The sequence below is a fragment of the Sminthopsis crassicaudata genome, chromosome 1 (genome assembly GCF_048593235.1).
Source record: "Sminthopsis crassicaudata isolate SCR6 chromosome 1, ASM4859323v1, whole genome shotgun sequence".
Lineage (NCBI taxonomy): Eukaryota > Metazoa > Chordata > Mammalia > Dasyuromorphia > Dasyuridae > Sminthopsis > Sminthopsis crassicaudata.
In genome coordinates this window covers 229,715,608-229,739,802 of record NC_133617.1, presented here as the reverse complement: position 1 = coordinate 229,739,802, position 24,195 = coordinate 229,715,608, and the positions used below count along the sequence as shown (strand labels likewise).

Below are 24,195 nucleotides of genomic sequence, written 5' to 3'. Positions count from 1 at the left end.
TGCTAAAAGTATTAAGTGAGGGTTTTTAGGGAAAACTCCAAAGCTTGCAGGCATTGAATAAAGAGAACAGCCTAATTGTAAGGTTTATAGACAATAAAGAAGGAGCCAGTAGTCAGGAAGAGATTGAAAATAAGAGAGTAGGAATGATAGAGGGGCAGTCTATTGAAGGAGATGAGATAGAATTAGATTGCTTGAGTAAGAAAGGGTTAGCCTTAGTACTAGAAGTAAAATCACCTCTTCATGAGAGACAACATGGAATCCAGTGATGTTCAAGGAACAGTGAGGAGATCAATATCCCTGGATTTTATATGTAATACATGGAGAGGACTAAGTTGTAACAATATTGAAAAGGTAGGAAGGACCAGATTATGCAAGTCTTAAATAAGCCTTAGCAGAGGATTTTATAGTTTATCCTGGAGGAAATAGAAAACCATTGCAGTTTATTGAAGATTATACCTGTGTTAGGAAAATCCAGCAGAGTTGGAGAATGGATTTAAGTGTGTTAAGATTTTAAGCAGGGATACCAAACAGACTATATTTAATATTGAATTTGTGATTGCGCTATATAGAAGAGAGTTTTGAGAGGGGTACTATAAGAAGTCATTTTTACTTTGTAAGCAGCAACTCTAAATCTTAAGAATTACAGAGCTGGAAGTGGGTATCTACTAGCTTGAGGACAGGGGAAAATTTATCTATTCATTAGAATACTTAATTGATCAGAGCAGGTCAGGTGGGTATTGCAGTGAAAGGGGGCATTAATAATAGACAGTCCATGGTAGTATTCATTCTTCTGTCCTCTTCCAGTCTTTTATCCGATATCCTGAGACAAGGCTGGGAAAATTGCTAAATACAAGAATGACATGTGGCAAGAGAGACTTCTAATCTTCGATAAGATTAGAACAACTATAAGAATAGAAACAACTATTTCACTGTGTTTTCAGCACAGTTATCATGAGTATCTATGACTTTGGCCTAACCCTGATCATCGGTATGAAAGTACCAGTGTTTCTTCTTTCTCAGCCATGTACATGAATACATTTTCCTTCATTATTTTTTATCAATGGAACACTCTGCTTATATCAGTGGTAGCTGAATAGATTCTGCCCTGAGGAGGTCTCCAGCCCCTATTAAAACCTACCAGGGCTGGTATCAAGACCCCATTGGCAATGAATCAGAGATGATTCATCTCCTTAGTAGGGATTGCCCTCATTTTCTTGGGGGCAATTGCTGATCTTATACTAACACAAAAGGAGAAAATAAAAGCATACAGGGGAGAGAAAATTGTGTATTATATCAAAAAAAGTCAATAGAGTAGAGATGTCTGTTGCATTATCAAAATCACACCCAAAGGTAACTATGAGGAGAGAGGAGGTATTCTCCATTATCTATTTAGAAGGATGAAGGTAAACCAAACTCAAAACAGCATTGTAGTTTGAGGCATTATAAGAGTGACCTAAGCCCTACCCGTCCCATATTCTTCCAAACTATGTTGTATAGCTTTAAGTCCTCAAAGACTTCAGTGGAATCAAAGTTGCAAAGGGCCATTTAAAGAAAAATGATGGCCATAGTCAGCCTTATTTAATCTATGGTAATTTATATATAAGAAATATCATTAAAGACACCAGATACATGGATGACTAGAAAAAGTGATAGACTCTTTGTGTGATTACAGTGAAGGATCATAAGTTGTACAGTCTTGTGCTGTTTGAAGTATTAAATTTTATACTGGGGACTGCAAGCCCAATGTGAGTCATTAGTGTGGCAACAAAACAAATGAAAATAATGGACTTCATTATGTGCTTAAGATGAAGAATTTGATTTGATAGGTTAGGATATCTACCATACTCTTGTCTTGTTCAAACTACATGTAAAATATAATTCTGGATAATGCATTTTAGAAGATGCCAGTAAAGCATCCAGAGAAGAATGATCAGGAATATGAAAAGCTCTGAAATGTTTTTTAAACACTTAAAAGTACAAGTTATGTTCAGAGACTAAAACAGTGTGTTCAATAAGTTTAATTTTACATGAGAATTAGTTGAAATAATTGAGGAACATATCTGTCTTCAAGCTTTTGATAGCTGTCAATATGAAGGAATAAATTTATTCTACTTAACTCTAGAGAATGGAATTACAAACACTGGGTAGAAGTTTTAAAACATCGAGTTTGGGTTGGATAAAAAGAAAAAAGTCCTAACATTAACAGCTATCCAAAAGTTCCGTAGAGTACCTCACAAAGTATGTATGAAATGTCCCCTTACAGAAATTCTGCAAGTGGAAATTGGATAATCACTTGTTAGATATTAGGTACAGGGTTTATATGGGTGTGGTTTGTTCTAGTTGATTTCTAAAGCCTATTCCAGTTTTGAGACTCATTGAATATATTCTTTTTTTTCTTTTTCTTTTCTTTTTCTGAGGCTGGGATTAAGTGACTTGCCCAAGGTCACACAGCTAGGAAGTGTTAAGTGTCTGAGGCCAAATTTGAACTCGGGAGTCTTCGTGAATTCAGAGCTGGTACTCTATCCACTGCGCCACCTAACTGCCCCTCAGTGAATATATTCAATTAAATTCAGAAGACATTGATGAAATACAAATGTTTTTGCAAAGCATTTTAGGAATACAGAGACAGATAAAAAATTGTCTGTGCCCACAAGGAGCTTAAGTTCTACAGGGAGAATATAGTATTTGTGCAGATAAGTGAACTCAATATACTTTGAGTAGAGAAACGTCCTTTACAAGTATAGACATTAGGATAGTCTTGTAGGAGGTGGCATCTTATTTGAGCCTTAAAGGAAACCAATGATTGTGAAGCAGACATCCTGTACATGTGTAGAGGATGAAAAAAGGAGTCCATTCTGTACCAATGCAGGGAGATCCTACCGTGATAAAATTTGGGATCCTTTTTAAGTTTTCTGGGCAGATTATTCTTTTGCTTATTTCTGTGGTTGTACTCATATTGTACTTGTTTGATTTGATTAGGAGGTTTGTTGTTGATCATTTGTTTTTTCAGTTGTGTTCCAACTCTTTGTGACTCTATTTGGGGTTTTCTTGGCAAAGATACTGGAGTGGTTTTCCATTAACTTCTTCAGCTTATTTTACAAATGAGGAATTCAGACAAATAGGATGCAGTGACTTGGCCAAAGTCACACAGTAGTAAGTGTCTGAGGCCAGATAGAACTCATAGAGATTAATTTTCCAGACTTCAGAGCTGTCACTAATTTACTCTTGTCACTTAGCTCTGTGATATTTTTGATAGGGCAATATAAATTTCTATTTTAAAAGTTTCTTTAATTAATGACTTAAGGAAAGTTTTATAATTTATGAACTCATTTCAGACCACTGCCTGATGAACCAAAACAACTTAAATGCAAGTTAAAAGGAGGAAAAACAATACAAATGGGTCAAGAGCTTCAAGGAGAAATAGGTTAGTGTGACATATTCTTCTAAACAATACTTCTATTCAGAATTTCTTGTTATAAAAGGATTGAAGGATCATAAATTTTTTTTAATTGGAATGAGTTATGGCAAGGATAATAAGGCAATGAGGATGGTAGCGATCATCATCTAGGCTCATAAGAATGTATGATGAATGGCAAATATGAATGATTTTTAAAATACTTAATGAATGCAGTGGAAAGAATACGAACGTATGAGTCAAGAGAATTGAATTTTTTTTTCTTAACTCAAGAGTTCTACCTATGTAACTTTGTGGAAGTCATTTAAATATATATGAATGTTTCCTGAACTACATATTGGGGATAAATATACTTACTACCTTTGTTGTAAAGTACAAATGACAATAAAGTATGTTCAAAGCTTTCTGTGATAGTATATTTCTGTGACTTCATTGATGTAAAGAATTTCCTACCCTATACACACCAGCAATTGTTCTACAACTTAAAGTCTTAAATAATGCATCTCATTGAGACGCTCTGTGTCCCAAGGTCACAGAGCAAGTGTGTTTCAGGGTCTTAACTTGAAGCTGGATCTTCCTGACTGTGGGGCCAAAACATAACTACCACTTCATGTGCCTTTCTCCGTCTCATAACTGTAACAGAAATCTAACAAACATACATTGGGGTTCCATATCTCTGAACATTTGCAGGTTCAATTTTTTTCTTTTGGCCACCTTCTGTGGGTTGTAAACTGAAATAATCTCTAATACCCCAAAAGACAGCAAGGTATGTTGACTAGCGAGCCTGACACTGGAGTAGGAAGACCTGGACTCAGTTTTTGTCTTGGTTACAAATTGGCTATATGAACCTGAGCAAATCCCTTTTTTTCCTCAATGCTCAAAACAGCTATAACACTGGTACAGGTTCCATGCTAATGGAATTATAGATCTAGTCTCAATTTTTATTTTTACAATATTTAATTTGTTTTTGAATTAGTAACATTTTAGAATTGATTTCATTAAAATAATCATGTCAGTAAAACATTTTACTTTTGTTTTTAAAGAGATAATAATTACAGATCAGTATGGAAATCAGATACAAACATTCACATCAAGCTGTTTAAGTTCTTTGGGAATTTCTGGAAATGGACTTGATAAATCCAATTTGAAAATTGCTTGGCAGGTAAGACTTGATTTGAAAAAATATTTGTGTATGATTTATTTTACATATTATAAAAATGGATATAATCTAGAAACTTTTATGTGGTAATTTTTGAATTTTTTTCATATAGAACCCCATTTAAAAATGGATTTTCAGATAGGTTTTTCTCTTGCCATATATTTTAAGAGATTTATTGGGGGCAGGGGAGTAGAGTAATATTTGTCATGCAATGATGCATGATTCAAAATTATAAAAATAAATAAATTAGATATCTTATTGAGATAGATGATATTGGAAAACCTTGGTATATTTTGTCATTAATTGTAATGTTCTAGAACTCAATAAAATTCAAATAGTAAAATAGTTGATTGGCTTTACTTTGTAGTGGTGGGAAACTATGGATATAAACACACAGTATTCTTTTTAAAATTCCATCTTCATCATATATTCTTTCATCAGCTCCCAGTGCTTCTTTGTTGTCTTCTATGTACTAAAGGTAAAAAGCACTTACTAACTTTGAAGGTTTCAGTCTGTCCAAATTTATTTTTCAATATTTTTCAGGAACTACTTCCTTGTTTGTTCTCTGTACAATACATATTTTAAGTGGACTGAGCAGTTTTTGATGTTTAATCCCTTCCCTGGAATATCTAAATTCTATCTATTAAGGACCATGTCTCTGACTACTTCAAATAATCATCCTTTCCACCTTCTCTTGATCTGAGTGCTTAGTATAATACCTGGCATATAGTAGACACTTAAAAAAAATTCTAGCTGACTGATTGATTAGATTCCTGTTGCCCTTATAATTAGTACCATGTAGTTTAATATTTCATTTTATTATTTGTTAGTGTATGCCACAGAAAATTCTACATATTTTAAGCTTAATAGTTTAATGAATGAATGTATTTTTAAATGGATTGACAAGATCATTGGTGAAGTCTCTGGAAACTTTGGGACCATATGTTAGGTTTATTTGCTTTTCTTTTTGTGTTCAGCATAGTACTAAAAAGATACTTACTATAAATTTTTAGTTGACTGAGATTTATCAATCAAAAAATAAAGCCTAATAAATAATTAATTTATTGAATTTTAAAAAGACTAAACATATTTCTCTTTGGTAATTTATCTTTATTATTAGGAGAGCACACAGACTATCATTATAAAAGGCATAAAGTTTAATCCAGGTCTTCCTGGAAGCAAGGAGCTCTGCTTTGCATGGCGTGAATTTTCTGACTTTGTCCGGGTACAACTAATTTCAGGACCACCAGCTAAACTTCTCCTGGTAAATTGGCCAGAGTTAACAGAGGTAAGTAGGATTTCTGATTTGATCAAATATGAATGATATTTAATGAATATATTTTGAGTATAGCTTTCAGGGACATGGATCATTGTTCTAAAGCCAGAGGGCACTTCTTTTGCTATCTAATCCAGCCCTCTCTTTTTATAGATAATGAATTAAATTATTTTAGATACTTTTAGTAATATAATTTATATTTCACTTTTTTAGTAGCTTCTTTTTGCAAAAGTAAAATTATATTTAAAGCATTTAATTCCTCTTTGACTTTACTGATAGAAATAAATGATGAAATTCCAATAGACTTGTGATGAAGAAAGCGATCTGCATACAGAGAGAAATAAAGATTGGAGACTGAAAATCATAACATAGTTTTTTGTTGTTTGCTTGCGTTTTGTTTTCTTTCTCTCTCTTTTTTTTTTTATCTGATTTTTCTTGTACAGCATGATAATTGTGGAAATATGTATAGAAGAATTGCACATGTTACTTGCTGTCTAAGGGAGAGAGAGAGGTGAAGGAAGGGAGAAAAAATTTGGAGCACAAGATTTTGCAAGAGTAAATGTTGAAAGCTATGCATATAGTTTGAAAATAAAAAGCTTAAAAAAAAAAAAGAAAGAAAGAAAAATGGTGAGTGGGGAAGGGGAAAGCATGTGTTTATGTTAAAGAATTTGTAGGCAAGAAAAGATACCAGTGACTAGCTTTGAGGGTCTTCAGCATGAGATTGAATAATAGCATGCTAGGTTTGGGTTAGAGGATTTTTGTTCAAGTCTTAGTTGGATTAATGCAGAACTTCTTAAACTTTTTCCACTGGTGATTTCTTTTAGCCCAGGAAATTTTTATGAGCTTCTGGGTACATAGGTATATAAAATAGGTTTACAGATCAAATATTTACTGATAATAAATCACAAATAAATGTATTTTATTGCAATTCTTTAATACACATGTAATCTTACAATTTACTAATTTGTTTATTCCTTATTTAGCATTTGTTTTTTAAATAGCTTTTTATTTTTCCAATACATGCAAAGATAGTTTTTCAACATTCATCTTTGCAAAACTTTGTGTTCCAATTTTTTTTCTTTTTTTTCCCTCCCCCTATCACTAGACAGCAAGCAATCTAGTATAATTTAAACATGTGCAATTCTTCTGAATACATTTCCATATTCGTCATGGTGAACAAGAAAAATTAGATCCAAAGGGGTAAAAAAAACAACAAACAAAATACCACCACCACCAATAAAAGGTCACATTTAGTCTCCATAGTTCTCTCTCTGGACATGAATGGCTTTTTCCATCATAAGTCTATTGAAATTGCCTTGAATCACCTCATTGTTGAAAAGAACCAAGTCCATCACAGTTAATCATCACATAATCTAGTTGATGCTGTTTATATTGTTCTCTTGGTTCACTTCATTCAGTATCAGTTCATGTAAGTCTGTCCCAGCTTTTCTTAAATCAGCCTGCTCATTATTTCTTTTTCTTTCTTTCTTTTTTTTATTTTATAATTTTAAAATTTTTTTGACAGTATATATGCATGAGTAATTTTTTTTTTTTTTTTATAACATTATCCCTTGTATTCATTTTTCCAAATTATCCCCTCCCTCCCTCCCCTAGATGACAGGAAATCCCATACATTTTACATGTGTTACAGTATAACCTAGATACAATATATGTATGCAAATCCAATTTTCTTATTGCACGTTAAATATTAGATTCCGAAGGTATAAGTAACCTGGGTAGATAGACAGTAGTGCTAACTATTTACATTCACTTCCCAGTGTTCTTTCTCTGGGTATAGTTGTTTCTGTCCATCATTGATCAACTGGAAGTGCTGCTCATTATTTCTTACAGAAAATAGTATTCCATTACATTCATATATCATAACTTATTCAGCCATTTTCCTACTAATGGGTTAAGTTCACAAGACTCAACTCAATTCTAGTTTCTTGCCAAAAAGTTGCTGCTACAAACAATCTTGCACACGTGGGTCCTTTTCCTTATCTCTTTGGGATATAGACCCAGTATACTGCTGGATCAAAGCTTATGCACAGTTTGATAGTCCTTTGGGAATAATTCCAAATTACTTTCCAGAATGGTTGGATCAGTTTACAATTTCACCAACAATGTATTAGTGAACCCATTTTCCTAGCTCCCCTCCACCATATTTCATTAACCTTTCTTGTCATGTTAGCCAATTTGAGAGGTGTATAGTGGTAACTCAGCATTGTCTTAATTTTCATTTCTTTAATCAATAGTGATTTAAAGCATTTATTGTATGACTAAAAATGGTTTTAATTTCTTGATCTGAAAATTGTTTATATTTTTGGACCAATTATCAATTAGGGAAAGAATTGTATTATAAATTTGAGTCAATTTTCTATTTATATATTTTTAAAATGAGACTCTTTATCAGAAGCACTGGATGTAAAAACTTTTTTTCTCAACTTTCTGCTTCCCTTTTAATCTTCGCTACATTGATTTTGTTTGTACCAAAACTTTTATGTTTAATATGAGCAAAATATAACTATTTTGCATTTCATAATGTTCTCTAGTTCTTCTTTGGCCATTGATTTCTTGTTTCTTCATAGACTGACAGGTAGACTATCCCTTGTTCTCCTAATTTGCTTTATAGTATTCACCTTTTGTGTACAAAAAGCGTGAACCCATTTCATCTTTATCTTGGTACAAAATATACGTCATTGCCTAGTTCCTGCCATAGTGTTTTTCAGTTTTCCCAGCAACTTTTGTCAAATAGTGAATTCTTATCCCAAAAGGTGGGGTCTTTGGGTTTATCAAACACTAGATTACTATAGTCATTGACTAATGAGTCTTGTGAACCTAACTTATTCCACTGACCCATTACTTTATTTCTTAGCCAGTACTAAATGATTTTGAGTATTGCTGCTTAATAGTATATATAGTTTTAAATCTACCTAGGCTACCTTTGTTTACTTACTTTCTTTTTTTTTTTTTTTTTAATGAATTCCCTTGAAATTTTTTTTTTAAGATTACATTCTTTATTTTATTTATTTTATGTTTATTAAAGGTTTTTATTTACAAAGCATATTCATGGGTAAATTTTCCAACATTGACTCTTGCATAACCCTTTATTCCAAATTTTTCCCTCCTTTCCCCCACCCCCTCCCCTAGCTGGCAGGTAGTCTAATACATGTTAAATACATTGAAATACATGTTAAATCCAATATTTGTATACATAGTTATACAGTAATCTTGTTGCACAAGAAAAATCAGATCAATAAAGAAGAAAAAAAACTGAAAAAGAAAACAAAATATAAGCAAATAACAACAGAGAGATTGAGAATGCTATGCTGTGGTCCGCACTCTGTTCCCTTGGTTCTCTCTCTGGCTCTCTTCCTCATTGCACAAGTAGAACTGGTTTGAATCATCTCAATGTTGAAGAGAGCCACGTCCATCAGAATTGATCATCATAAAATCTTGTTGCCATGTATAATGATCTCCTGGTCTTGCTCATTTCACTTAACATCAGTTCATGTAGGGCCTGTCCAAGCCTCTCTAAAATCATCCTGCTGGTCACTTATAGAACAATAGTATTCCATAACATTCATATACCCTAATGTTTTCATGATAATGGGCAACCTTACTTCACCTTTGATCTTATTGGGAATGATTCTAGTTTATGCTCATTTCATATAATGCTTGCTGATGGTTTTAGAGCTGCTTATCATTTTAAGGAAAACTCCATTTATTCCTATGCTTTCTAGTGTTTTTAATAGACATCGATGTTGTATTTTGTCAATTTTTTCCGCATCTATTGGGATAATCAAATGATTTCTTTAAGTTTGGTTATTGATATGGTCAATTATATTCATAGTTTTTCTGATAGTTTTCCAGCCCTGTATTCCTGCTATATAAATTCTACTTGGTCCTAGTGTTTTATCTTGTTGATAAGTTGCTGTCATCTCTTTGCTAATATTCTATTTGTAAGATTTTTGCATCAGTAGGGCAGGTAGGTAACACAGTGGATAGAGCACCATTGCTGAAGTCAGGAGGACCTGAGTTCAAATCTGATCTGATCTCAGACACTTAACACTTCCTAGTTGTATGATCTTGGGCAAGACACTCAACTCCAAAAAAAAAAAAAAAAAAAAAAAAAAGATTTTTACATCAATATTTATTAGAGACTTTTTGGTTTAGGTATTGGCACCATGTCTATTTTTTTCTCCAATTACACGTGATTTTTTTATAAATTGGTATCTTTTCTTTTTATATAGGCTTTATTTCTTAGATATACTTAACCCTTTTTTCTTGTTCAAGAAACCATTTTATAACAACAAAATTACGCAACAAGTAACAAATCAAACTGATTGAACTTATTAGCTAAATTTATCATCTCTAACCCATGACTTTCTCCTGAACTATAACCCTTTTTCACCAGCAGTCTGTTGGTCATTTCTAATTGGATTTCTTAAAGCCATTTCAGATAAACTGATCCAATTCTTATATAACTATAATAACTTCTACTCCCCCACCCTCTCCCTTTCTTGTTGCCATTTCTTTTATGAGCATCACCAGTCTTTGAGTCACCTAGATTTATAATCTTGGAGTTATCTTGGCCTCTTCCTTTTCTTATATGTGTATTACACACACACAAAACACACACACACAATCTTGTTTCTTCTCTATTCGGGGGCTTGATTACTTCTCACTTGGATTATTATATTGGCATCCTAATAGGTCTCTTGGCTTTCACTTTTAACTATTCAATTTGTCCTCCAAACAGTCACTAAATTCATATTTCTAAAACAAATCTACTTGTAATTCCCTCACTTCTTTTTCTTTCTAATTTTCTGTCCCTCCTGCTTTCCCTTCACTACTATACCTTGAAAAAGTCATAGTCAAGGAAAACAAAAAATTTTAATTATTCCTGCTCCTAAAATATTTCATTCTGTTCTCTGAATCCACTAACTTTCTATCAAGTTGAATAGCATGTTTCATCATGAGTCCCTTGGAATCATAATTGATCATTGCTTTGAACAAGTTACTTTCTCTTTCTTTCTTAATTCTTATTTCTTGCTATATGTTTGTTTGAGATTGTGATAGTTATGCCTGCCTTTTTTGTTTACGCTAAAGTATGGTACATTTTACTCTAGTCCTTTTAACTGTATGGTACATTTTACTATAATTCCTTGTTTTATCTCTGTGAGATTAATATAATTACTTGGTTTTGTTACATTCTGTGATATTCTTATGGATGAATTCATCCCATTTATATTTGTAGTTTACATTAGTGACCTTGCTGTCATTAGTCATTAAACCTTAATGTCCTTTATAAAACATCTCCTTTATATTTCTGAAGCATCTGATTTATTTGCTATTAATACTCTTTTAAATTATTCTAACCTTCTTTTGATTTTATTGTATATTTTATAAATTCTTTGATATTTTTCCCCTTTACGAGAAATTGTGGTCATATTTTTTCTTATATTATATTCTCATACTTGATGACTTTAATATACTTATATAGATTTACTTTTCATAGCTATACAGTCATTTCTCATTCATCTTGAAGAAATGAGTTCAATTTCATAATGCCCATGCAAATCCAGTGTTATGGTCACAAGTCAAGAGGATGAATTTAAGTACGAAAAAGTGTCAAAAAATTCTGAAAAACTGGCATATATCAGTTGCATGTCTATGCATTTTTGTTGGGTTCCATTGATTATTAGGGGAAAAAAAACAACAACAACAAAACTGTGCCTTTAGGCAATTAGGTAGCACAATAGATGGAGTGCTTGATGGACTTGAAGTCAAGAAGAGGTGAATTCATAGCTTACTATCTATAGTAAGTAAGATCAATAAGCTGGGGGAAAGTCACTTAACCTCTTAACCTAGTTTCTTTACTAGAAAAAATGGGGACAATATCGAATATCTTTCAGGAATGTGGAAATCAAAATGAGATATTTCAAACAGTTCTCACTTTATATAAGTCGACCATTCCCTAGACTGTTTTTACTTAATGTGAATTTACTTGTGGAAATAAGAAAGGGAGGAGGTCAGGAAAAGGGGCGACATGGTTTAAGGACATGTGAGAGCTTGGAAGAGGAACATATGGGAATTGGGCCACCCATGTGAAGATCTGGCTTGAATAGAAAGGAAGAGTGTGGGTGGTGGGGGAGACATACATGGGAGTAGGTGTAGATGGATGGAAAATACACATGGCAGGCTAGGCCTGCATTTGCTGGGCAGAGGGGGGCAAAAGTGTCTCAGGCCAAGTCTTCTTCAGGTGTCAGCAATGGCTGGCTATCTACAGGTCCATTCTTTTGCTTTTGGAGAAGGTATAGTGCCTTAGTAGAGAGGTAGGAGGCCATGGAATGAGGGTTTGGAAAAGAAAAAAAGGAGAGAAGAAAACTCTGTCTAATACTCTTTGTAAACCTTAAAATGCAAGTACCGTCTCTTCTTTCTCTTGGATTTTCCTATAAAAGTGAGCATATTTCCAAATTGCTCTTTGAGGATGCTGTCAATATGTTCAGATTATTCTCTTAAAATTTTTCTTGAATTTGGAAAGAACATGCATTAATAATATTCTTTTGGTTCTTTTATTATTATTATTATTTTTAAATTATTTTTCCCTAGATTACTCTCTTTGGAATCAAGTGGAATTTTTTTTTTTTTTTTTTTTTTTTTAGTGCTGAAGTGATTTCTAAGCTCTTTTGCCATCTTGGGAGAATTGACATATCTTCATTAAATTTCCTTAGGAAATTGTTATAGTATGTGTCAGTGTCTATTCTATTAATCTTTTTCTTTTTCCATTGGGGGAAGGACAACAACACTTTAATTAAATAGTTTGCAGTGTATTTGTCCCAAATCTATGCCTTATCTTTGATCTTCTGGGCTAATTGATTTTGCTGTTTCCTCTGGCAAGTTGACCATCTGACTGTACAAATCTAATTATGGAAAAGAATGCTATCTTGTTGGTATGTCATTTCCCTTTTCTTAATATAAATATATGAAAGTGGCTTTATTTTATTAGATTAACCTCTGTTGTTGGCCTTTTGACTTTAAAATGTTCATAGTGCATATATGTGACATAATCCATTGACTGCTTTGATTTGTGTTGTTTTATGATGAATGTAGTTCATCTCCTTTCAGCCATTCTTTAATGTAGCTACAATTTCCTTGTGGCTTTTAGTTTTATTTATAGCAAAAATGTCAGGGTGACTATAATTCCATTCCTTGAGTCTTATGTTGGTTGACTGGTCATTAAAAGAGAATCTCACATTTAGAGTACTGAGAGGTTAATATTTATACATAGTCTAAAAAACTGCCATTTAAAATTCTTCCCCTTTTTCTGCCATTCTGCCTGTTGTCACAAAGAAATTCAAGATTGCTGCATAGGACCAAACTTGCTTTTGTGGTTTTTTTTGCTTTGAGTAACCTATTTAAAAAAAAAGAATTCATCACCAAGTCCCCAAAGAAATAATATTGAACCTTTGTTTTTAACCATTCTAAATAGCCCAAATTTATCTCAAAGGCAAGATGAGAAGTCTGAGCACAACTTATGGATGGTTCTGTTGTTGATTTCAAAAGAGGGGTGTGTGTGTGTGTGTGTGTGTGTGTGTGTGTGTGTGTGTGTGTGTATGTGTGTAGAACAGAGAAATATTTAAGCCTGTATTACTTAGCCTACCCTTTATTTTCTCCCTAAATTAGAATATAACCCATCAATCATTCTCTTGGGCAGATATTCATTTTAGGTGATGTTCCATTTTATTGAAGAAAAGCTGATTCTGAGTTACGGGGGGAAAAGTATCTTTCACAAGAACCACTTTTTGAAATCTAGTTCTGGTAGAATTCCAGAAGTAAAAACAAACCAATTTGCCATTACTTTAAAATAATCAAATCTTTCTTGTGGTGTATAAAGAAATACCATGTTATTTGGAATATTATTTTTAGGATTGCTTAAAATATTTTTCTGTATTTCAGCCTATTCCAGTGATAAATGGAAAAGAATTACCAAACCCCCTTTCAATTCAGCTATGTGATCAGTGGGAAAATCCTTCTCCTGTACCACAGGTCAAAATAAGTCTTGTGAAAGCAGCCATTTTGAAAGTAAGTATCCATATTTGAATATTAAGTATGTTGTTAAAATAATATTTGAATTTTGTCAAATACTTGTTTCTTAGTAACAGTTTTTATATATTAGAATGTAAACATTGCTTTCCCTGTCATTTAGTGTAAATCAGCAGGGCATTTTTAAAAATGTGCAATCTGTTAAGTGAAATGGATATTTATTTATAACTTCAGAGGTAGGGAGTAAATTTCAGGATCATCAAAAAATGATTTTCTTAAAGCACATACATCTTAGATTTAGTGTCATGCTTCTTTGAGATGATGTTTATAAAGAATTGTGCAATATAAGTACAATATAAATGAGAATAAATATTCTTTTTTGTATAAAGGAAATTAAATTATAAATGTTAAATACTGTATGTGTTATTTAGAGTATGTGTTATTTAGAAAAATCCACCAAATTCTAATAAGCACCTACTCTTATGAACAACTGCTGTATTATATTTACGTCTTATATACTGGAGAGATTCAAGATTCAGTTAAAATGTATATCCCTTCTGTCAAGGAGATTAATTATTCAAACATTTGTTAAATGTGGCTTTTTCTTAGTATTCATCTTTCCTTTCTGCAATATTTGATAGTTTTAGATAAGTCCTTCCTCTCTAGGTTATCCAGTCTGTTATCCAGTCTTGCCATTTCTACCTTTACAATAACTCTTGTACATTTCTTCTTTTTTGCTATTCACACTGCTGTTACCCTAGTTAGTATATTTCCTACCTAGGGTGTTGTATAATCTTGTAGTTAATTGGTCTCCTTTCCTTGAATATCTCTTCATACTAATCTATCTTCCTCTCATTTCCTAACATTCTGGTCTGGTCTTTTCACTCTTCTTCAATAAAACTCTTTAGTGTTTCCAGGACCAAATATAAATTCCTCAGTTTGTTATTTAAAGTTCTTCATGATCTCCATCCCCACCCCCCTTTTCTATCCTCTTGAGCCTTTTTATATTACTAGAATCTAGCTTTACTGGCTTCTTTGCTATTCCTTTCACATGAAATGTCATTTTTTTACTCTGTTATTGCCCCTCTTTTTCCTAGAATGCTTTTTTTTCCTGGAATTTTTGTAAGAGAGTAATGTGACATCAAATTAGAACAGTGGGGGGTGGAGGGGAAGGAGGGGGAAGACAAGGAGTTAGAGAATTTATAATGCCAATTAGATTTGAACTTGACTTGATAATCAAGAGCCACTGAAGATTTTCTAGCAGAGAACTGACATGATTAAGTCCACGAATAGGAAAGATTTTTCAGTAATATGAAGAATGAGTTGGTCAAGGGGATAGGATTAAAATGGGGAGTCTTACAATATAGTTTACACTTTTCTAAGTAGGTGGAATATGGTTCTTTATTTTGATAGCAGTAGGAATAGAAAGGAAAACATTGAAAGATGTTGGAAAAATAGAATTGATATGACCTCCTAGTCATATATAGTATGAATTAATGTGAGGTTGAAAATAATCTCGGGGTTACAGACTTGATAGATTGAGAGAGGAATGGTAATACTTTAGTCACATAGTCACACATATAGAGTGATGATGTGCTTAATCTTAGACACATTAAGGTTTAACCTAGGCTTAATTTGTTTTCTGAATATTTGAGTCTGGAGTTCTGGAGATATATACACACTATATAGAATGAAATCTGAGAATTATATGCTTAGGTTGCTAAAAACAGGAGTTCCTGAGATTGGTAGGGGAAGAGGAGAGAAATGGAAAAATAATTTTAAGTAGAATGTTGGGGAGTTACTTTAAAGCTTGCAGAAAAGCTTGAATCTGGAAAAGATATAGATAAGGGTTTTTTTAGGTAGAAGTAATAAAAAATGAGGTGTCTCTGGAGAACATGATGCTTGTGAATAGACTGAAATATCTTTCAAAGAAGGAATTGTGAACAAGCAATGTAATCAAAAGATATAAGAGAAATTTTGTTTAAAATGAAGGTAGGGTAGTTATGGAACAAAAATCAGGGATAATTGTTGAAGAGTAGATGTACTGATGTATTGGCGTTATTGCATTATCTGGGCACTGGAAGGAAGGCAGGTTCCTAATTGTGCTGTTTTCACTTTGCCAGCTTAATCTCATTTCTTTTGACTTCTCTCTATTCTATACCAGCTAAACTGGACCATTTGATTTCCTACATAGGTTCTCTTTGTTTTCTTGCCAACTCATCTTTATATTGCTTTCAATATACTTTGCTCACATAATTCTTTATCTTGAGTATTTTCCCCTTTCTCTCATATAAGTTTCTGCTTATATTTCTTTGTATATGTTTTGTTTAAATACACAGATTTAAGTTTACAGAGACCTTTTTTGCATAATGTTGTTTCTTTCCCTGAACCTTGGTACGTTACTCTAAACAAGGCTTTTATTTAGTTAACTGAATTGAATGTATTATCTGTAAGATTTTAAAGTAAACGGACTTGATCTTTTTATGCAGCTGAGCATATAGTACAGTAATTCTTATATCCAGAGACATTATAAAAATTAATGTAAGGGAACTTGGATTTTTATTGGAGTTCAATTCATTTTTGTTTAGTTCTCTCATTTTACATATGTGAAAGTTGGCATCTGGATATGAAGTGACTTTCCCTTGAGTATATTGTATGTCAGTGGTATATTGATAACTAGAACATAGGTGTTTCATCTCCCAATACAATATGCTTTCCATTGTACCATATTAAATTCCTACACTTAAGACAAATCAAAAGGCAGTTTTTCGTGCTCTAGTAAAGGTTTCTAGCCTCTTCATTAGCCATTATACACTTCAAAACACTAACAAGATAATCATTGGCCTTCTGGTTTTCTAAGAAATTCTAAACTTAACATTTCCCTGTATCAGTAAATACAGTTTTGTTTAAGGTATATGATTGCACTAGATTTGATCTAATATAGAACAAACTATCTTGAATGGTAATGATTTTCATATAATTCCTATTACTAGAAGCATGGTTTTGGATGACACCTGGCCACTTGTCAAATATATTATAAGAAAAATTACAGTTTTTGCAATGTGTTTATAGACTAGATGAATAAGTGAATCAATAATCATTTATTTAAAACCCGCTTAAGGGGGCAGCTAGGTGGCGCAGTGGATAGAGTACCAGCTCTGAATTCACGAAGACTCGAGTTCAAATCTGGTCTCAGACACTTAACACTTCCTAGCTGTGTGACCCTGGGCAAGTCACTTAACCCCAGCCTCAGAAAAACAACAAAAAACAAAACAAAACCAAAAAAAAAACCACTTAATTTTGGGGTGCTTGGGATTTAAAAAAATGAAATAATGAAACAGTCCTTCCCTTTAAAGGATCTTTTATGAGAGAAGAGACTATTTAGAACAAATGATATAACTGGGAAGTAATTTTGGAGACATATTCAGTAAAGACTTTTTGTAGAAGATCACATTTGAGCTGTGTTTTGAAGTATTTCTCATATCCAAAAAGGTAGAGGTGAGAAGGATGAGTATTTCTATTTCTGGGGAATAATCAGTGAAAGGCATGGAAATCAGAAATGGAGTATTGTGCTTGAGAAATAGTAAGAAGGCCAATTTTTGCTAGATCATAAAGTGTATACAAAAGGGATAATAATGAAATAAAACTTAAAAAAAAAAAGTTAGTTCCAGTTTGTGAAATGCTTTAAAACTTAATCAAAGAGTTTATATGTGTTTCTAATAATAATAGATTGTCGCTGGTGATCATTGAGGGAGGTGGGTGAGATGATCAGACATGTAAATTAGGAAAATCATCTTTTTAGCTGGCAAGAGAGAATGGATTGGAGAGGTGGAAAGATTCAAGATAGAAGACCAATTAGGAGACCATGAACATATTACAGCCCAGTGGTTATCAGAATTGGATGGAAGAAATAGTGTGGTATTATTTGGATATGTAGGGTGAATGGAGTTTATAGTAATCCCTGGGAGAATTTAAAGGTTTTATAGCTAGATTGTGAACAGTCTGGGTGACTGAAAGGATAGTGGTGACTTGATAACTATAGATTAGTTGAATACAGAGACACATTTTGGGAAAAAAGGAACTAATTTTTATTTTAAACATGTTGAATTTTAGGTGGTTCCAGTATAATGAATTTGAAAGCATACTAAGTATTTGATAATAGAGGATTGGAGCTCAGGAACAGACTAGGATGGAATATATAGATCTATAAGTCACTGGCATAATGATTAAATCCATGTGATTTCCATATGATATAATATAAAGATAGTGTTAAATATAAAAGAGTGGGGCCTAGATAGCCTTAGTTATACTTGTAGTGTAGGAACTTAATATAGAGCATGATCCAGCAAATGAGCCTGAGAATCATTAAATAACCATATGTCATAAAAGTCCATGAAAGAGTCCAGAAGAATGGGAGTCAGTTACATTAAGTGATATTGATCAAAAAGGATGAGGTTTGATATAAAGCCATCAACTGTTTTAGGGGATCATTGGTGATTTTAGAGCACAGTTTCACTTTGAGCCTTGAAGTTGGAGGCCAAGATTGCAAAGGGTTCACAGGTGAATGGGAAAAGAGAATTGAGGCCAAAAATGTTGTTGCTGTAAACAGGTATACTTTGATAGGCTTTTTTTTTTTTTTTTTTTTTTTTTTAATACACAATTTAGGTAGAGCTTTTAAAGTTTGAAATAGGAGAGCATCTAGGTATATTTGGAGGAAGAATAGAAAGAAGTGGTTTATAGGTTTCGTCTGATTTTGTATTGGGACTGAAGAAGAATATATTTTGATAGCTTCATCTTAGGAGAAAGGCCATCTCTTCAAAGATTGGAGTAGAATTTATTAAAAAAAAAATAAAGGAAGAAAATATCAAAGTTTTAAATGGAAAGATTTCCATTTCATCTGTATAATTTAAAGTGAAGTCCTTAGCTCAGAATGATTTAGTAAGGTCTAGAGAAGAGCTTTGAAATAGTTCCTATAAAACTAAATAGAAAAACATTTTAAAATAGAATAAGGAGGACTAAAAAAAATTTCTTTGCTACAGTGAGAGCCAAGTAAATAATATAAATTTGTAATTGTGTGTGTGTGTGTGTATATATGTATGTGTATATATATATAATGGCTTTGTGAATTCTTCCTGTTCTTTTTAACCGTGTGTAAGTCAGAAAAGAGGAGATGGATAATGGGAACCATCTAGCACTAGGGTTTGTCAAGGGAGGAGGTTACAAGTGCCACAGATATTTGAGTAGAATTATACTGGGTTAAGACTAGGGTTATGTTTAGGAGTGGAGAAATGTGGAGTCAAATCAGGAGTGTAGTCTGGGAAAATACTGAGGTATTAATTATATCAGCTGTGTATAGAAATACATAATGCACACTTATATATAAATAATTAAATATTTGTTTAGTAGGCATTAATGGAAAATAATTTTTGATTCAATTGTAATAAAATTGTTGATTAAAAACAAAAACTTATTTTTAGAATAATTTTGGCATTTTTTGTTTGGTTTAGTTTTTGGTAATACTTATTTTCTTTACAGCTCAGCCCTTCAAATCAGCAACATAAAACTGATGACAATGGCAGGGCTAATTTGGGAGTTTTTAGTGTTTCTGCTCCTAGGTAAGTACCAAATTGTTTTGAAAATTAGCACGATTACATAGCTCCATTTCCATTGGTTGAGTAAATGATACCTTCATATTGCACTTTGATTCTTATAGTTGGTGTTAGTACATAACTGCTTGGAGGAAGAACATAGTCCTTTGGTGCAAACTATGCTAAAGGAAGTTATTTATATTCTTTACACTTTGTTCTCTCCTCCATTTTGTTATATTTCACAAAAATAGTCCTATATATATAAACATGTTTAAAAATTTTTATTTGCTTTCCTGTGTCATCCCCCCAAGGGATAACTGGTTTGATTATTACCATTTCATGATATATGACAGTCTGTAAAATTTTTGCATAATAACTGTTATAATTCAATTTTTTTTTTAAAGGGGAGAACATATTATACAAATTAAAGCTACCTATAACAAGAATTCCTTAGAAGGACCTATAATTAGGCTAATGGTTCTACCAGATCCTGAAAAGCCAGTGAGACTGAATGTTAAATACGATAAAGATGTTTCTTTTTCTGCAGGGGATATTTTTACTGGTAAGTCTCCATATTTTAAAATTATTTTCCCTATTTATAAAGTGCTTGGATTTTTATTTTAAAAGATCTATGTAAATATTAGCATTTTGCTTAGTTGTTTGATTTTTTTTTTCTCCTTTGTAATTGGACTTTTCCTTCATGTTAAATATGAATTGTAGGAATTAAATTTTCAAAGAAATTTTGTTGTATTTCATTTCTCTTAAGAAAACAAGAATTTGTTTGTTGGAAAGATAGAATTGTCCACCCTCTCAAGGGACTCTTCAGTTTTTAGATGTGTTCTCCAAAATTTTTGACTTAATGGTTGTTTTTACTTATGCCAAAATGTTTACAATTCTATAATGAAAACTCATGGAAAAATTGTTTCCTTTATACTTAGGTCTTCTAGATTATTTCTATCCTTGGAAATGAAGGATATTTTAAATTTTAAGATGTGACTAAAATGATTAAAATACTAAAAATTTGAAAATCTCTGTATGTAAAATGTGGCTTGTAAAGGGTAGAACACTTCCTACAGAAGTATTCATGAACTGCCATTCTTTAAATTAATGAATTGACTGACCACAGCAGGAGTCAGTAGAGCAGAGTGGAAACTACATAGAAATTGTAAAAGTTCTAAAAACCTCAGTTCCTCCAAGCCTGGCTCTTTCTTTTACTATTGCTTAGACCCTTGAGAGAGGTTGCTTGAGTTCTCTGGGTTTCCGTTTCCTGATCTGAGAAGGTGGGGTAAATAAAGGGCAAAATTGAGATGTTGAATAAGGTTCCTTCATTCTGTAATCTTTTGGTTTATACAAATTTGTCCTCAAATTCAGTGAAGTAGATATTGAAATCAAAATGCACAGTTAGTATTTTGTCAGCATTCACGCAAATTGTCACTGGAAGGTACATAGGAGCTCATCTATTCTGTGGATTCTGTGCATCTTTTTAGTGCAATAAGCCCACAGGTTAGGTACAATGACAAAAAGTTCTGTGAACTTGTAACTTAATGGACTGGAAATGGGCCTTGTATATGTAGGCCAGCTTGGCAAACAAATACGTATATAGACAGGAAGCAGATTACAGATTATTGGTAAATATATAAATAGGCAAAAAGAAATAATGTACCATGGTAAAAAGTGGTAACATTTCAAATGAAATGGTACATTACAAATGACATTGTGAAAATAATTCTTTAATGGAAGTGAAAAATCCTTCAGGCCAGCAGGTTGGCCACCTTTGCTGTTCCTCATACATGGTAACTCTTTTTCCCTTTACTGTGGCTACTCTCCAGTATCTAGGAAAGCATTCCTTCTTAAATTACTTCAGAGTTAGGTCAGGTGTCATCTTCTGCCTGTACCTTTCCTGATCCCCCAACTGCTGATAATTTATGAACGTGTTGATTTAACTGTCCTCTCTCCCTGAGGTCAGAAACTATTTTCCTTTTTTTTCTTTGTATCTCTCTGGTCTGGTATATGCTAGATGCTAATCTTTCCTTATTGGATAATGTTTTATTCCTATATGTAAAATTCTTTTTGGCAACCATACATGCCTCCCATATCCTTTGTGGTCATTTCTTTACTTTTTTGGTTAGATAAACTTCTGAGGGTAAGACTTTGTTGATGACAGAAATGTTAAGGAGAATGTAAATTATCTAGAAGTGTAATTGTTTAACTTGTCCTTGTATCTTTGGGTATGTTGTTTCAAATAGATTGTATTCACAGCAGCATTTTCTATAAAATCAAAAGAAGAAAGCAATGAGATTTGGAATCTGACAAATTTTCTGTCAAATTTATTTTCTTTGTGAAGCCATATATTATATGAAAGAAATCCCATTAGTTAAAATTAAGTATCTTTTTTACCTCTTATAATCCTGGTTGCCTGAGGGATTTATTCAGCATCATACAGCTAATAGATGATGGCCAGGAATTGAATCCAAATTTTCCTTACTTCAAGACTTAACAACTTATGTATTTCTTTTATTTACATTCATAATAATAAATTAGACTTAATACTGCTTTTTCAAATAAGTATCCATTATATTAATCTTTAAATGAAATTGCTTTAAAGTTGAAATGTGACTTCACAATTTTTAATTGTGTTTTTTTTAATCTTAGAGATTTGATAATCTGTATATTGTGATAACAAGGAAAAAAGTTCATATATAGACTCAAGCTTGTGTTCTGATTACTTTTCATAACCCTAAGTAAATGACAAGTTGGAAGTTTCATAAGAGAACCAAAAACTTCCATTATAGCCTTTTATAGTATTTTAGAAATTTTAGTAACTACTCTTACTTAATTTTTGAAATATATTTATGAAACATATTTATAAAATTAATTTTTTCTTCTGTTTTTCTTTCTTTCTTTCTTTTTTTTTTTTTTTTTTTTTTTTTTGGGCTGAGGCAATTGGGGTTAAGTTGATGCGGGTTACAAAGTTAAATCAGGTCTAGTGGTGGCGTTGAGTCCCTTGTAAATGAATTTACAGGCCCAAAAACCTAGATTGATAAAAATATGTTTATTGCAAGGTTTGGAAGCAAGGTTAAAGTCTGGTTAGTAAAAGGCATTAGGTAGAGGAAGATACACACCAAAAGTAGCGGCGGGGACAGAGAGTCTCTGATTCAAAGCATATAGCTTGCATGTTTCAACTCTCTGAGCAAGGATGATTCTATCTTTGCTGTTTTTATCTGCTTGAAGGGGCATATAGGAGGAGCTCAGGTTGATTCCTGGAAAGCCACATTTTTGGCGGGCTTTTCAGATAAGGAAAAAACTGTTTTGGGGAAACCTGAGCAGATAGTTGGGGGTTGGATTATCTGAGAAGATCATTAGAATGGGGGCTGAAAACCCAAGCCAGCTCAGATCCGGTGTGGGGGGGTGGATACAAGCTCAAACTGGTTTGACAAGATCTTATCCCAAAGGAAGTTATAGATCAGAAAAGGAATCTTAAAAGGGTCTACGCCCACATCAAAGTGACTTGCCCAGGGTCACACAGCCAAGAAGTGTTGAGTGTCTGAATTAAGATTTGAACTCAGGTCCTCCTGACTTCATTTCATATAGCTGCCCAAAACTCTGATTTTCTTACTGGCTTCCAGGATGCCTTGGGGTTTATGGACTAGATTTCTTTTTTGATGATCCTTCCTTAAACCCAAATCATTCTGGTTCCCATTAATTGGTCAACAATAGGTTTTTGGTCAAATATAGAGACAATTGCTATTGAGTCCAGAGTGAATGTAAATAGCAACTGTTTTTATATTTGATGTGAAACCCTGAAGATCTTCCCTTCTCAGACTGATTTTTATTTTTATTTTTTTTAATTTGATAAAAGAAGCCATTTTTTGCCTAATTTCTTACTTGGCCTTAATCACTGAAAGGGCATTGCTTCAGTCAAAATGAGATCTGAGAAAGACCTTAGCTTAAAAAAGCCAAGGTCTCCTACTGCATGGGGGCCTTTTCCAATTGCCCTTATTTATATCTTGCCATTGGATCCAGATGGCTCTTGAAAAAAAAAAAAAAAAGTAAGGGGAGTAACTTCACAAAAAAAGAAAGCAAAGCCCTCCTTCATGTAAATAAATCCAATTCATTTGCAAGTCATGAATTACCTTTCTTGGTATCCTCTTTGAGAATGAAGGGCAAACATCAACATTTTCTTACTGTTTTTTCTATTTTATTTTTTCCACAGAATTTGCATTGTGGCCACAATTCAACATTCAGTTATTTCTTTTCACAGTCTACCTTGTAGAATCCCCACCTCCTTTTCCCCTCCCTCTTGCCCTCTCCTTACCAACATCTCTCTACTTTTACAACATACTGGGTCAAGAGTATGAGTTAGCATACATTTTGTTTACTATTACCAATACTAATCCAATCCACCTATCATATAGGTGCCACTTTCCTAGACAGTAGCAAATGTGTGAAAATGAAAAATTTTATTTTCAAGGACTTCATATTGTATCAAAAGAATATAACATGTAAACAGGTAAAGTGTACATGTTAAAATTGGAAAGGAGGGAGTAAAAACTAAATAAGTGTTCAAGGTAGGCTTTCCCATAGAAGTTGATACATGAGCTCAGTTATGAAGTTTAAGGAAGCTAGGGATTCTAAGTGGTGGAGATGAGAGAGGATGATATATTATAACATAAAGTAGAATTTATCTTTTGCAAAGATATGGACATAG

The 24,195-nt window shown here is 32.8% G+C and overlaps 1 protein-coding gene across 8 annotated transcripts in view; it reads left to right on the top strand.

The window, feature by feature from the left end:
* SMCHD1 (structural maintenance of chromosomes flexible hinge domain containing 1) overlaps positions 1-24,195 on the top strand; it is a 244,010-nt gene that overhangs the window by 80,577 nt on the left and 139,238 nt on the right. For all 8 annotated transcript variants that reach the window (XM_074276007.1, XM_074275999.1, XM_074275986.1 and 5 more), the window contains exons 27-32: positions 3,336-3,424; positions 4,459-4,577; positions 5,695-5,862; positions 13,813-13,938; positions 19,435-19,514; positions 19,892-20,049. In XM_074276007.1, the coding sequence (XP_074132108.1) occupies positions 3,336-3,424; positions 4,459-4,577; positions 5,695-5,862; positions 13,813-13,938; positions 19,435-19,514; positions 19,892-20,049 (740 nt within the window). The remainder of the gene's footprint in view (positions 1-3,335; positions 3,425-4,458; positions 4,578-5,694; positions 5,863-13,812; positions 13,939-19,434; positions 19,515-19,891; positions 20,050-24,195) is intronic.